The sequence below is a fragment of the Malaclemys terrapin genome, chromosome 5, assembly GCF_027887155.1.
Source record: "Malaclemys terrapin pileata isolate rMalTer1 chromosome 5, rMalTer1.hap1, whole genome shotgun sequence".
Classification (NCBI taxonomy): Eukaryota; Metazoa; Chordata; order Testudines; family Emydidae; genus Malaclemys; species Malaclemys terrapin.
The window spans coordinates 5,644,928-5,660,310 of NC_071509.1; the positions used below are offsets into that span (position 1 = coordinate 5,644,928).

The 15,383-nt window shown below is 50.5% G+C and overlaps 1 protein-coding gene across 1 annotated transcript; it reads left to right on the top strand.

Annotated features, from left to right (window-relative positions):
* The first annotated feature begins 12,328 nt into the window (after positions 1-12,328).
* LOC128837606 (homeobox protein not2-like) lies at positions 12,329-15,000 on the top strand. The gene is made up of 3 exons (XM_054028850.1): positions 12,329-12,656; positions 12,765-12,949; positions 14,523-15,000. The coding sequence occupies exons 1-3, from the start codon at positions 12,329-12,331 to the stop codon at positions 14,724-14,726; spliced, it is 717 nt and encodes a 238-aa protein (XP_053884825.1). The 3' UTR covers positions 14,727-15,000.
* Positions 15,001-15,383: the final 383 nt, after the last annotated feature.

The window sequence follows — 15,383 nt, forward strand, 5'->3', positions numbered from 1 at the left end:
ATGGTACACCCACACCTTGAATACTGCATGCAGATGTGGTTGCCCCATCTCAAAAAAGATATATTGGAATTGGAAAAGGTTCAGAAAAGGGCAAAAAAAATGATTAGGGGTATGGAACGGCTTCCGTATGAGGAGAGATTAATAAGACTATGACTTTTCAGCTTGGAAAAGACAGCTAACGGGAGATATGATTGAGGTCTATAAAATCATGACTGGTGTGGAGAAAGTAAATAAGGAAGTGTTATTTACTCCTTCTCATAACACAAGAACTAGGGGCCACCAAATGAAATTAATAGGCAGCAGGTTTAAAACAAACAAAATGAACTATTTTTTCACACAATGCACAGTCAACCTGTGGAACTCCTCGTCAGAGGATTTTGTGAAAGCCAAGACTATAACAGGGTTCGAAAAAGAACTAGGTAACTTCATGGAGGATAGGTCCATCAATGGCTATTAGCCAGGATGGGCAGGGATGGTGTCCCTAGCCTCTTTTTACCAGAAGCTGGGAATGGGCAACAGGGGATGGATCACTTGATGATTACCTGTTCTGTTCATTCCCTCTGAGGGACCTGGCATTGGCTACTGTCGGAAGACAGGATAATGGGCTCGATGGACCTTTGGTTTGACCCAGTATGGCCGTTCTTATGTTCTTATCCTTTGTCGGTTTTGTCGGTTTGGATGGGGTAGGGACTCTCTCTTACTCTGTGTCTCTTACTCTCTGCCTTGACCCCAGCTTCTAGGCGCTACCATAAAACACATAACAGGGTTAATCCCCGAACCTGGCCAGAGTGTGGTTGCAAAACCCAAAGATCTTTGCTAGCTCATTGCAGTCTCTTGGACCCAGCCCAGATTATTACAAAGACTTCATTTCCGGCCAGCCGTCTGAAAGAACAGACCAGTGCTAGGTTACACAGCACCTGTTAACGTCATTGGGTTGATCATCCATTTGTGACCTTTCACATCATCTTGGTGGTATTGACCTTTTCTGATTCTGGTAGCCATTTGGAAGGGGAAAGGTTGGGGCAAGCACAGATAATGGGTTAGAGAGAAAACAGAACAGGGTGTGATGGAAAAGGAGCTGAGGCACCCACTCATCATTCTGCAGCCGTTCATGCTGTTTGGTTACCCATTAGTTGAAGACAATTAAAACCAGCCCTGATATTCAATATTGCTAAGCCAGACACTTTGGGGCCAAACGTTCTCATAAATCCATGAACCTCAACCTTCCAGGTAGTCATTATATTTTACACATAAGAATACCTGTCTCTTATACATAGGGTGATCAGATAATATTGGGATGGTCCGGATATTACGGGCTTTGTATTATATATTCAACTATTATGTGTCCCCCCAGAGAAGTGCCCCAATTTTTCACACTTACTATCTGGTCACCCTACTAATACAGCGCTTGTCAACAGTAGGTCTCAAAGCATTTCACATGATCTTTATGGTATTTATCCTCACAACCCCCCACTAGATAGGCCAGTGCTATCATCCCCACTGTACAGATGGGGAACCAAGGCAGGGATCCTCAAAGGTATTTTGGTATTTCTATTGATTTCAGTGGAATTTAAGGGCCTAGACTAGGGCCTGGGAGGCTAAGGGACTTGCCAAGGTTGCACAGGCAGTTAGTGGCAGAGCAAGGAATTGAACCTAGGTCCTAAGCTCCTTCCCTGTGCAGTTTGCATATTAAGCAACAAGGGCACAAAGTAAGTGATGCTGGTGGCTGCATGGACAACTTAGGCAATATGGCCCCAGTGCTAAAGTTGTCATGAAAGAGGTGCCGGGGTTCAAGCAATTTTTTTTACTTTCATAACTGACATGGCAGGCCCGCAGGTGCCAGGGCTCTGAACTGCACGCCCAGTGGTGCCGGGGCTCTGAACTGCCAAGCTCATAGGTGCCAGGGCTCTGAACTGCCAGGCCCAGCGGTGCCGGGGCTATGAACTGCCACGCCTAGACATGCCAGCGCTCAGCCCTGGCACAAATGAAGCACTAATAGCACCCTGTTAGCATATTATCTGCTTCGTCCTGTTGGCTTCACTCTGTTCTTGCTCATCTCACAGCTGATACAGTTCTGTATTGCACCTTGCCAGAGAAAAATCTCATAGGCTCAGACCGTGAATCCCTGACTCACAGGAGCTGTCCTGCTGAAGTCCTAACCACGGGACCCAGCCTTCCACCACGCTGACGGTGAATTCAGAAAATGTGTTTATTTACTATTGACTTTAAAGGGACCACAAACTGTGCATAGAGGAAAGGGGATCCCAAACTGGCCCATAATGACAGGTTTCAGAGTAGCAGCCGTGTTAGTCAGTATCCGCAAAAAGAACAGGAGTACTTGTGGCACCTTAGAGACTAACACATTTATATTTATTCCTTTGGCCCATAATAACTGTCAATATCAAATTGTTCTCTGGCATAACTCCACTGACGTCCTTAGAGTTAGACCAGGAATATATATTACTATATGTGCCCCTAAACAATGCTCTGTTAAGTGCTAAGAAGACTGAAGTTTTACTTTATTACAGATTTTTTCCACCTTTAAAACAAAGTCACATTAATTGGAGAAATGCTGGAAAGGGGAGCCTCTGAGGGAATAACGCTGAATCCTGTGCATGAACATGACCAGGCAAACATGCCACATATTAGGGAGAATGATATTGAACCTCCTTTGTAAAGCCTTTTGAGATCTGTAGCTGAAAAGTGCTAGACAAGAGCTATTAATTAATCCGTATTATTATTAGGGTATTTGCTTTCGGCATACGGTACTTTTCTCTCTTTTTGGTGGTGGGGGTTGATTTTTGCCTAACACGTTTTTTAAATGAACTAAAAAAAGAAAAAGAAACATTTTGACTCTTTTTTTCTGGATCTGGACTTACAGCATTAGAGTCAATGGCAATTTTGCCCCTGAATTCAGTGGGACCAGGAACAGGCCTTTATTGTGATAGATTTATTTAGACCCTCATCTTGTTGATTTGGTCAGTAAATTTGGTGTGGATCTCTAATAATCAGGTACCAAAAGATAACTGTAATCCTAAAGGGATCTAGAGGATATTATTTAGTAGGAAATCCATAGAATTTAGATAGATGGACATTTAATGGGTGGATGGCTATAGTGGATGGATGGAATGGATGACAGTGGCTAGACAGATTGATATAGTGGATACACAGGTGCAGTAGATAGATACAATCAGTACATCTATGCAGTAGGTACAATAGACAGCTAGATACCGTACAGTAGGTAACAGGTTTCGGAGGGGTAGCTGTGTTAGTCTGTATCAGCAAAAACAATGACGAGCCCAAATAAATGTGTTAGTTTCTGAGGTGCCACAAAGACTCCTCCTTGTTTATACGGTAGGTAGACACTGGAAGATGGAGTAGGTCAGCAGATGCTGGACAGGAGGGTTTGTAGTTTCTGGTTCCAGGACAGATTGAACCAAAAAGTCTCATAAAAATTCCAAAGCAAGGAGACCAGGCCTCCATCTCACCTCTAGACTTCACCTTCTGGCCTGCATAGCCAAACCAGACAGTCAATCCACAAACTGCCATGGAGCATATCACCTCCAGCCCATCCCTTTCTTAGGCAAGCTCCAAATGCGATTGGCTTGCTAATGACCATCATTGTTATTAATTAGCTCCGAGCTTCTCTGCTCCAGGGCCCTGTGGACTAAAGAGGTTACACCTTGGGAGCAAGCATTAGACCCATTAGGGATATTCCGTCAGTTTGCACTCTAATTGTTAACTAATGAAGACTACTGTTTGGGGACTGGCTAAGCTAAGTGTTTGCTGTCTGAAGTGAGTGCCAGGCAGAGAAAAGGGCTCTCCTGTTTATTATTGAGGTGCTCTGGCTCACAATTAGGAAGGCTAGAACTCAGGAGTGTAATCTCCAGAACTCAATGGGCCTCCAAACTGCTTTCTATTACTTAATGAAATGCAGAAAGGCAATGCTTATTGTTAAATAATTATACCTTGCACCTTCCAAGCTCATGATGGCAAAGCTCTTTGCAAACACTAATTAATTACGTCTCTCAATGCCTCCCCCCAGGCAGGGAAGAATTATCATCCATGGAAAGATAAGGAAACTGAGGTACAGAGCCGTGGGAGGGACTTCCACCAAGGCACACAGGCCATCTGTGGCAGAGCTAGAAGCAGAAACCAGGATCTCTGAGTCACGGTGCTGGGTCTGCTCCACAAGGCCATCCTGCCGTCCATTCAGAAACAGGCTGATTTATGATGAATGTACCAACACCCCCCCCCCAGAAGAAGAAGTGAGGTTCTTACCCATGAAAGCTTATGCTCCCAATACTTCTGTTAGTCTTAAAGGAGCCACAGGACCCTCTGTTGCTTTTTACACCCCAGAAGGGATGCTAGAGGGATCGGCCCCCACCCCAGAGAATCTACGGGCAAACAAATGCAGGGTGGTGTGAGGGGAGAAGGTGAAAGCAGATAGACAGAGTAGCCTGGGAGATACCTGGCAAATAATGGGACAATAAGAAGCCATTTGCACATACCTATTTGTCATTTGTTACCATTGTCCATTTTTGCTCATTTAAGCCCCGATCCTGCAATAAGATCCCCCCCAATCGTTACGTCGAATTTAAATCTATTTAATAACAATTAGATTACAATGCCTCATTTAAATGCATTGAAACCACACAGCAGGCTAGGAATTGAACACAGGCCTCCTGAATCTCTGTCCAGTGTTGTATAGGCTGCACTACCTCCCTCTATGTGCCAGGATATTCTGCCTGGTCTCTTTCAAACAATCAGATACAAGGGGCCACACCACGCGCATTGGATGTGCCCGCCCTAGAAGAATCAGTATTCTTGCTGCAGCACTGCAAGTACAGGAAGATGGGATGAAAACTAGGCTGGGGGCTCGGTTCTCTAGACTGAAGGAGGCCTTGCAGTATGGCCGACCCCAAATGTTCAAAAATCTGGAGTCAGGCTCACCACAGATCATAAGCTTGGCTTTAAACTCATGAGATGATGTAAAAATCATAGCTTTGGGGGGCTTTTTATTTGCCTTCTGCTTTTTGAGTCTTTCGGGTGCCCTGGGGTCTCATTTTGAAGCTTTCTCCACAGCCACGGTCCGATGAAGTTAGTCTCTAAGGTGCCACAAGTACTCCTGTTCTTTTTGCGGATTCACACTAACACGGCTGCTCCTCTGAAGGCTAGAAAGTTGCCTTTGCTTTAAGAGTGAAGGCGGAAATCAGCACATACCCACTTGACTCCAGGAGCTGGGGCTTTAAGGAAAACAAGAATTAACTACCAGGAGACTCATGACAAAACCAGGAGAGTTGGCAACCCCCTGTCTGGACCCTATCCTGGCTCAGTAGACACAAGGAAGCTAGAAATACAGGTCCAGGCTCCCATACAAGATGTCACAAGTCTTCCAGGCCTGGGCACTCAAACCAGACAGTTAATACACAAACAGCTGGGGAGAGGCTAAACTCCCAGACAGCTTCTATTCAAGGTGCAGTTATCAATGAAAGCCCACCGCAGCTGAATGACATGAATGGGCTATTGAGGCCTGTATCAGCTCCGGTATGCAGGCGGCCCAGGGCCATGCCTTTGATAAGCCATCCTGATCATCTTTGCTGGGCAGATAACCCAGCCATTGCAGGCCTGTTAAAGGGAACAATGAAATCGGGTCCATTTTCCTCTGGTACCTTGGGCCACAACTACCTGCCTGCTGTTCATTTAACCCTTGCAGTGCCAGGGATGAGAGATTATGCCCTGCTGAACGGTGGCTAAGGAAGTCAAGCGCGTTGAGTGCTATGCAGAGGCAGTGTTTGGTGTGGGGGGCAGCGGGAGTTGGTAACCAAAGCAAAGGGATCACTCAGTGGGCTAGCATTGCAGGTCCAATGAGTTGGTAGGAGCGGGGAGGCTTTCCCGACTTTAGCAGCGCTTGGGTTGAGAGTGAGGCTATTGGTCATGTTTAATAAATGAGGTGGGTCCCTGAAAACAGGCACCTGAGGGGAAATGAGGGCCACACTCTGCGCACTGACAGAGTTCTTGCCATCCAACAATCTGAAGTGCTTTGCAAAGGAAAGGAAGAGTCATTATCCTCGATTGACAGATGGGGAAACTGAGGCACGGCGCGCCACTTTTCAAACTCACCGAAGTAGCCCCATTGACTTGCACTGAAACATAGGCTCCCGAAGACCCGATCCTCAACAGAGTTCGGTCCAGATCCTCGAAGGCATTTAGGCACCTAACTCCTATTGAAATGAATGGGCGTTAGGAGCCTAAATGCTTTTGCGATTTGCCCAGAATCAACAGGGAGTCAGCAGCAATGTCCGGAAGAGAACCAAGGTTGCCTGATGCCCAGCCTCATGCGCTAAGCTCCCCCACGCAGCTTGCTGCAGGGACAAGCACTGGAGGGGGGTGGGTTACATGGGCCACAAGAGCTATCAGCACTGGGGGTGGGGGATTCTAAACGGGATGCAGGAGGCAGACCCTAGAAGGCTGCAGCTGGGGTGCAGGAGATGGGCTGATTGTCAGCTGGATCAATGGATGGCACAAGGAAGTCAGCATCACTTACAGATTGTGAAAGTTGGTATGGAGCAAACCCATTGGGACCTGCACAGTTCAGTGGACGGGGCATTGGCCTGGGACCTGGGAGCTAGGCCTGATGCTACCACTGACCTGTTGGGTGATCTCTGCTCTTCTCTTTCCTCTTGGATTGGATTGTCTATTGAGGTTCTACTCTAGGGGGAGGGAGGAGCAGAGACAGTCTCTCACCGTGTGTATGTACAGCACATAGCCCTGTAATATAATACCAGGTAAGTAAAACAGAGCCTCCTAGCATCTCTGCCCCAGAGCTGAAACCAACAAAGATCAAGCAAAAGAGAAGGATTCCCACACAGCCATACAATCTCCTGTGCCCTTGGGAAAACGCATGCCATTGTTTGCAGCTATCTGGCCTGGGTGGAAGGGACCTATACGGTGATGTAATTAAAAGGGGATTACAAACCCTTGAGGAAGTGCACATGCAGGGGTTAATGCCGTCTCCTCGGGATCTCAGCAAGGAACCAAGAGCCGCTGAATTAGGGAAGCAAAGGGAAAGAAAATCTTTGGACCTGAATGTTTTAGGGAGTTTTCAACAGATGGTTTAGGGCTGTTAGCTGCGTCACTTGAAAGCCAGGCAGGAGGTGAGAGTCCTGTGCACTGCAACATGACCCAACCCGCACCTGCTTAAAACACTGTCGGGTCCCATCTCTGCATATTAAATGGTCAGGGGGCAGATAGAAGGTTCTGGGTTAGTCTGGTCTCCGTAAGGGGCTGCGGCTTTGCAAAGACCAGGGCAAGGCAGGTTCAGACCCCCGGGAGATGAGTGAGAGGGTTGGATACAAATTGTCTAGGACAGTTGAGTCCACTTCTGGGTCCCACCCGGCTTCCACTCAAGGAAAATGGCAGAACTGCTATTAAAATCGCCCCATCCAGGGCTGCCGACGCCGCCCGGAATCCGCTCTGACAATGTGACTTAGTGTGTTGCTTCTTCCCCTGGATGTTATGTTTTGGTAACTGGCAATAAACCCAGCGAATGGGTTAGCATGAGCTGAAGCTGTCCCGTTCTCCAGAACAGGGGAGCGGACAGATGTCTGTGCGTTTCATTGCAAAAAGGGGAGGCCACGCCACCTGCCTTGGCGCTATCAATGAAACAGGACCAGCACGGCACCCTCAGTGCGCGTTTGCAGGGAGGTCTGAGAACAGCACCTCTGCATTCCAAACGGCACCAGCTCCCCAAGTGTTACAGGTTCACATGGCAAAACTGGGCCAATTCCAGAAGCGCGAAAGGTGCAAAGGGGTTTCCACTCTGGGTGCAAAACAGAGGTGGGGCGAAGGAAAACCTACTCGAATGTTTTGCAGGGCAGCACCGCGGAGCCTGCAAGCCGGGTCTGCAAGATGCGCTGTAGCGAACTGATGGATACCCGACATAGGGCTGAGAGATGGAGCATAGTGCAGGGAAATCATTTCGGGGCCTGTTCCTGCCCCCATGAAAGCTGCCTGTGTATGAGGACACAAACCAAAACCACAGAGCCAAGCCCCATTCCTGATGCCGGGAAAGTCCTGACCCACATCCTAACTCAGCAGTTGGGATCCACCACTAGCTTGAAGCCTGAGCGGCTGAGTGGATAAGGAAAAGTTATTTACTTATTCCCATAATACAAGAACTAGGGGTCATCAAATGAAATTAATAGGCAGCAGGTTTAAAACAAATAAAAGGAAGTTCTTCTTCACGCAGCGCACAGTCAACTTGTGGAACTCCTTGCCTGAGGAGGTTGTGAAGGCTAGGACTATAACAGAGTTTAAAAGAGAACTGGATAAATTCATGGGGGTTAAGTCCATTAATGGCTATTAGCCAGGATGGGTAAGGAATGGTGTCCCTAGCCTCTGTTTGTCAGAGGGTGGAGATGGATGGCAAGAGAGAGATCACTTGATCATTGCCTGTTAGGTTCACTCCCTCTGGGGCACCTGGCATTGGCCACTGTCGGTAGACAGGATACTGGGTTAGATGGACCTTTGGTCTGACCCGGTACAGCCTTTCTTATGTTCTTATGAGCTGACAAGCTACGAGCAGAAAACGCTGGTCCATGTGCCAGCTTTCTGTTTGCAGCTTGGATGGGGAGAGGGGCCGTTTTAGTGCCAACGGGAAGGGGCAGGTGGGAGCCCAGCTGTTCTGGGAGGAGGAGGAGAGCAGAGAGAGACAGCTCTTGTAAACAAGGCTGAGGCCAGGGTAGCTTCCCCTCCATTCACTTGCCCAGCAAGGTGTGGGGCTGACAAGGGGAGGGGCTCAGAAGATCTGTTGACCCGGCCAAACACGGCTGTGTTTGCCCATCTCTTCTGCAAGAGGATGTCAGGGAGGAAAAGTAATTGGGAAGCTCGGGGGTTGCAGGGGGCTGCTGCTCCGAACAAGCGTTTGAAGGTGTGGATTTGGGGCGGGGAGGGGGCAAAGTTTGCTGAGCTGCCTTGTTCTGAAAAGGGAAAGTCCACACGAATGAAATGGGGCGAGCATGCCCATCTCCCCCTTTTAAAGGAGCCGCGCTCCTTTTTATCTCGGGCCTTTCAAGGCTGGTAATTAAGAGCTAATAATGACATATCTGCTTTGCAAGGCTGCCCTTTCATCTCGCCTCGCACACAGGCCTTTATTTGCCTCGGCCCCACAGTAGATGCTGGACGCTCCCCGCAAAGATAAAAAGCAAGACAGCCGGGCCCAAGCCGGCTCTTCACTTGTGGGGCGGCCACCTTGAACTTTTATGGCAGCTTCAAATTGCAGCCGGGGCGACTCCCTCCCTGGGGTGACGTCACTGGTGGCGATGGAGTTGACCCCTGGGGTGGATGTGGCCCACTGGTCTCTGTATTTTCCAATCCACCTCCACCCTACCAAGACACTGCGGAGCAGCCAGGTTGCTGAAGCCGAGGTATATGCAGTCAGGCCCAGATCCTCAACGGTGTTTTGGTGCTTAATTCCCGTTGGTGCCTTTAGGCTTTTTGGAGGATCTGGGCCTTACTTCCCCCCCGTCTGATGCAGAAAGAGAACAGGGTGGGAAGGATTGTCCTGGATTCTCCAAGAACCAACGATTAATCTTTAATGAGAGATGATGTCATGGGATGAAACCTCCAGGTAGACGTCCAACTGACACTGGCTTTCCTATCTCTGATGGGAACTTTGGGCCCCATCCTGCATTGTCTATTTGCCCTTAGCATCAATGGCCGAGGAATGCAACATCCAGCCCTAAAATGCGTTCCTTGCGGGAGGAAATCTGGAGCACTTGGCAGGTGGTCAAAGGGGCTGGGGTGAGCGTGCACCCCTGGCCGTCATGGGAGCCCAAGAGGGGGCAGCGTGAGCAGGAGCAGAGGGTGATCCCCTGGGAACACCAAAGCCCTTTAATGAGCAGATTAAAACTGGGAAGACAACAGCAAAACCCTTAGCCCTCTCCTCCCCCAACCTGTGATCCCTGCTCTGTGTGTGTGTGCGTGTGTGTGTGTCCCAACCTTTGTGTGTGTGTGTGTGTGGGTGTGGGTGTGTTGCACTGCAGCTGCAGAAGAGGACACTTCCACCTATGTGTCAGGAGCAAAGCAATCAAGAGAAGGCGCTGCCTCAAATGAGCCCCATAATGACTTTCTCAGCTCTGGGAGTGGGCCCTTCATTTCCCTTGCTTTTATGGCGAGGCTCTCCCCTAAGCAGGCTGGGTCCCTGAAACCTAGTGAAACCAAAGCTAAGGGGAGCCGGGGGCGGGGGGGACATTACACTGTCTTTTGCCTGGCCTTGCAGGGGGAAACGCTTTGCAGATGTTCTGGGCCCTGGCTTGCTCTCTCCCTCAACTCCCATTTCCTCCCCAATAAAAAGAAAGCCACGCTGGAGTCTTTTGACTGGGGCCAGCCCCCCCGCAGGGCCTGGGACGGAGGTGTGACTTTTCCCAGCTCATTAGGAAAAGGTGTACAATTTTCAGAATTTCAAAACCTAATGACCATCTGAATCCCATCAGTGGAGCCTGCCACGATGAGCAGGTAGCAGCAGCAGCCAGCGCTGGGAAAAGGTGCAGTGGTTTGGGTGCTAGCCTGGGACGCCTGGGTTCAATTCCCTGCCACAAACTCCTTGTGCGACCTTGGGCAAGTCACTTAGACCCAGATCCCCAAGGGTATTTAGATGCTTAATTCCCACTGAATTCAACTTGAGTTAGATGCCTAAATACCTCTGAGGATGTGGGTTGTATTCTCTCTGTGCCTCAGTTGCCCATCTGTCAAATGGGGATAAAAGCATTTCCCTACCTCACGGTAATGACAATAAATCCATTAGCGTGGGAGGTGCTCAAATGCGATGGTAACAGGGGCCATATCAGAACCTGGGATCAATAGCTCCATAGATAACAGCCAGTAAGTGAACACTTCAATCTCCCTGGTCATTCTATTACAGATTTAAAAGTCACTATCCTTGAACCAAAAAACTTCAGAAACAGACTTCAAAGAGAAACAGCCGAACTAAAATGTATTTGCAAATTTAACACCATTAATCTGGGCTTGAATAGGGACTGGGAGTGGCTGGCTCATTACAGAAGCAGCTTTTCCTCTCCTGGAATTGACACCTCCTCATCTATTATTGGGAGTGGACTACATCCACCCAGATTGACTTGGGTCTGTCCACACTGGTTCTCCACTCGCGAAGTAACTCCCTGCTCTCCGTGTGTCAGTATACAATGCCTGCATCTGTAACTTTCACTCCATGCATCTGAAGAAGTGAGGTTTTTACCCACGAAAGCTTATGCCCAAATAAATCTGTTAGTCTTTAAGGTGCCACCAGACTCCTTGTTGTTTTTGTAGATACAGACTAACCCGGCTACCCCCTGATACCAGATAGCAGCAGCAGCCCAGGTCTGTGCTGATGAAATACCGTTCCGGATTCTGCCAGTCCTGCGCACCACTGCCCTCCGCGAGTTGTCCCACTGAAATCAAGCAAGGTGCTACTCAGCCTGAGTACGGGGGGCAGCAGGATCCGACCCTCAGAGCAAAGAGCCCCAAAAGGCAGAGGGCATCACGCCAGAGAGGGGAGTGAGGCACAAGGAAACGCAAAGGAATCACTACCTCAAATGACGCTATAAATCAGTGCCACCTGTAACCCCTGCAGCCAGCATTCCCCTACTCAGGAGAAACTCCCCTGAACCTAGTGTTCCCATGTGAGCCAAACTTCGCTTCCTCGCTCCGCAGGCCCCTGGGCCCTTTCCACAGCCCTAGCTCTGGCTCTGGCTCTGAGGGGTGGGGGTGGCGTATTTCCAACCAAGGACCCAGGGCAGAAATTGATGAGGAAAAGGGGGTTGGGAGAGAGGAGAACTCGGGGGGCTTTGCCTCCTGGATTTATGTACATAGACCCTCTCCTCCTCGCGCCGGTTTGTCGCCATATCCATGGGCTGGCAGCTTCACCGGAGCTGCCAAGGTGGAAACAACGGGATGGAAGTGACTCTGGAGGTTTGTGTGTGTGTAAACCCAAGGGGCACCCCACCAGCGACCCTGCGATCTTGGGAGATTTCTGAAGCTCCTGTCAAGTGGATCTCTCCCCCCCCCCCCCGCCCCTTTCCAGCTCCCCGGCCCATCCATTAATTGGATCCCTTGTTGGCCCGGACACCTTTTTCATCTGCTACTTAGGGGCGAACAAAAACCCAGCAGGAGCCATTAGCACTTCAGGGTCCCTGCTCCGGATATAAGGGAGGGAGCGGGGCCGGCCTGGCTGTATGATCAGGCCAGGAGCGCGCTCAGCCCCTCACCTGCTGCCTCCGCCTCCTCCCGGTGCAGGGACCCCCTCGCCGATCTCTGGCACCGCCTGGCCATGCTGACTACGACCCTGCTGCCCTTTGGGCTGCCCGCTCCGGCCCTGCGGCCTTACCCCGGCCCCTCGCCCCCCGGACACTCCCCCAAGGCTCCGGCGGGGAAATCCTTCACCATCGATGCTCTCCTGGGCCGGTCAGAGCCCTCGCCGCCGCCGCCGCCGCCTCCTCCTGGCGCCGGGCGCTGGGACCCCGGCTGGCCAGACAGCGCCTGGCCGGGCGGTGCGCTCCAGCTGTGCGCCCAGGCGCATCCCCTCCTTCAGCCTCGGCCGCTCTACCCCGTCTGCTACCCGGCCCTGGCGGGCTGGCGGGCCCCTCTCAGAGCCCCAGGTAAGAGCCTGATGTCCCCCGACTCTCCCCTCCCCGCCAGGGCCCCCCCACTCGTGGCCAGCTCCCCGCGCCTCTCCTCTGAGCTCTTTTTTTCGTCTTTACGCACAGGGTATCTGCTCTCCAAATGCTGCTTCCCAGGCTTCAGAGCCAAGTCGGGCAAATCCAAGCGGGTCAGGACCATCTTCACCAGCGACCAGCTGGCCCGGCTGGAGAAGGAGTTCGCCCGGCAGCAGTACATGGTGGGCACCGAGCGGTGTCTGCTAGCCTCCGCTCTGCACCTCACCGAGGAGCAGGTAAGACAAGCCTGCCTCTCCCCCAGCCCTGTACCTAGGGGTGGTAGGGATGGCAGTGCCAGGGGAACCAAGGAGGCTAGAGCCTCCTTCATCTGCAAAGTTACCTGCCCCATGGTCTGCTCCCCAGTGTGTCCAGCTCCAAGGGGGACAGAAAGACGGATGAAGCCACCCATGGCTTGAACCCTACATAGGCTTCACAGGTTTCTCTCCATCCTCCCTGGAGTTGGGCACACATTCCCATTGACTTCAGTACAAGTTTTCCTCCAAATAAGGGCTGCAAGATGGAGCATTTCCCAGTCTCTCCCCCTCCCTGCCCCCAGCCCAGTGCAGGACTCACTCTCCCATGGGCTTTCTCTAGTTTTTCTATTTTTGGGGGGGAGGGTGAAAGTCAAGTGACTGTATACATAAGAGCCTCCCAAGGGAAGGGGAGTGGAAGCCTTCTGGAGCCCAAGCCAGACTGAATAAAGCCCCTGAGAACAGACTGGGGGCAGGATTCCAGCAGCAGCTCCCATCTAGGAACAACGTGGAAACCTGCCCTCCTGCCTCTGGGCCTGACTCAAAGCCCACCAAAGTCGGTGGGACTTCTCCTGCTGGCTCCAGGGCTTTGGGTCAGGCTCTCTGAGCAGCTCAATGGCTGTGGCTACTCACTGGGAGGAAGGGAGGAAGAATCTGGTTCCAAAGGCTCTTAAAAGCTGGATTTTTTTCACATATTTCTCTTGTGGTCTGGGGCAGTAACTAGTCTCTGAAGTCTGAGCTCTCCAAAGCAGGGACCAGTATTATTGCTGATATCACAGCAACAGCTCTGCTCAGGAACTGGGTCCCGTGGGTGCTGTAGGACCCCTGGTCAGAACCAGTATCTTCCCCCAAAAGCTTACAATCTAAATAGACAAGACCAAGTACTATTCCCCTTCTTCTCCAGGTGGGAAACTGAGGAACAGACAAGCCTGTAGCAGAGCAGGGAATTCACCCCAGGGTAACCATTGGGCCTTTCCCCCACTCAACACCTCTGGATGCTGCTACCATGGCAAGCTGCCCTGATGAGATCCAGCTGATGGCTAGGGCCCAGATCCTGAAAGATACTTAGGCACCTAACGCCCATGGAACTCAATTGGAATTAGACACCTAAAGAACTCTGAGGATCTGGGCCTAGGTTCTCAGCATCTCACAGGAAGGAGGAATCAAACCCAGCTCTCCTGAGTCAGTCAAACACCCCTTTACGCCCATTCAGGGATAACTGGCTCTCTCCAGCAACTAGTCAAATGTGTATTTTGACTGATCCTGATCTGACCCAAATCAATGGGAGTTTGACTGCCAGTCGGCACAGGATCGGGCCCTGGGATGGGCCTGTTAGACAGGGATCCATGAGGAGAGGCGGAGGGGGCTGGCTGCCATCTCCCACACCCCCACACAAACTTTTCAACCAGGGAGGTGTCTCTGAAGCTGCATCTACCTCGGGTTTTGCACGGGTGCCCATCACCACAGCATCTGAGGCCTTCCAAGGTTATTAGATCTGCTTAGCGAAGGTCCCTGCTAGAGTCTGATTTTTAAAAGCGAAACATCTTCTCTTCCAAAGGTAAAAGTCTGGTTCCAGAACAGACGGATCAAGTGGAGGAAGCAGAGCCTGGAACAGCAACAAGCCAAACTGGTGAAGATGGGTCTGGCCACTCCCCAACGGAGCCGGGATTCGCAGACCCACCAGGGAGAGGAAGGGGACAGGGACTTTACCAAGGAATCTACCGATGATCAGGAAGGTTTGTCCTCCCCTCACTTGGAGTAATCTACTGCACCTCTCTCTGGACAGACTCTCCTGTGCTGTGCTTCGGGTCCTCACCCCTGTACATACTGTATTATAGCTGGCAACGTGCATATCTAATATATACAGTGTAGGGATTATTTTTTGCAGTGCAAAAATAGATTAATTTATGCAATTGTTTAAAAAAAAATAAAACACAATGACTTTGCTACTCCAGCCGGCTCAGGTTCTTACACCAGGCCTGTCACCGGCCTCTGGGCACCGACCTGTGAATTACGTGGTCATTGGCTCTGTAATGAAAAGCAGTAGCTCTCTGTAGGCGTCTCGGAATTTGTGTCAGGATAAAACTGTATCCCAAAGTCATCACCCCCCCTTCTTATTTATTTAACAACCGTCCTCCCCCACCCCCTTCATAATAAACCTCTACTTTAGCCTGGAACGCTGCCTCTCTTTGTTCATGGGAACGCACTTGCGGGATTTTTTTCATTTTACTGGCATGACTTCTCGTTGCCTGGCTGCTCTTTGTATAAACAACAAACTTTTTGGTGCAGCGGGGAGACAAAATAAAGGCACTTCCCCCCCACCCCTACTCACCCCTGATTTTTCACACCCCTGAGCGACACAGTTCACCAGCGTAAATTTACAGTGTAGACCTGGCCTTGGTTTGTTCTAATCTCTCTT

Coding starts and splice junctions, on each gene's coding strand:
- LOC128837606 (XM_054028850.1), top strand. CDS start 12,329: ATGCTGACTACGACCCTGCTGCCCTTTGGGCTGCCCGCTCCGGCCCTG. Junction 12,657..12,764: donor GGCCCCTCTCAGAGCCCCAG/GTAAGAGCCTGA, acceptor CTTTACGCACAG/GGTATCTGCTCTCCAAATGC. Junction 12,950..14,522: donor TGCACCTCACCGAGGAGCAG/GTAAGACAAGCC, acceptor TCTCTTCCAAAG/GTAAAAGTCTGGTTCCAGAA.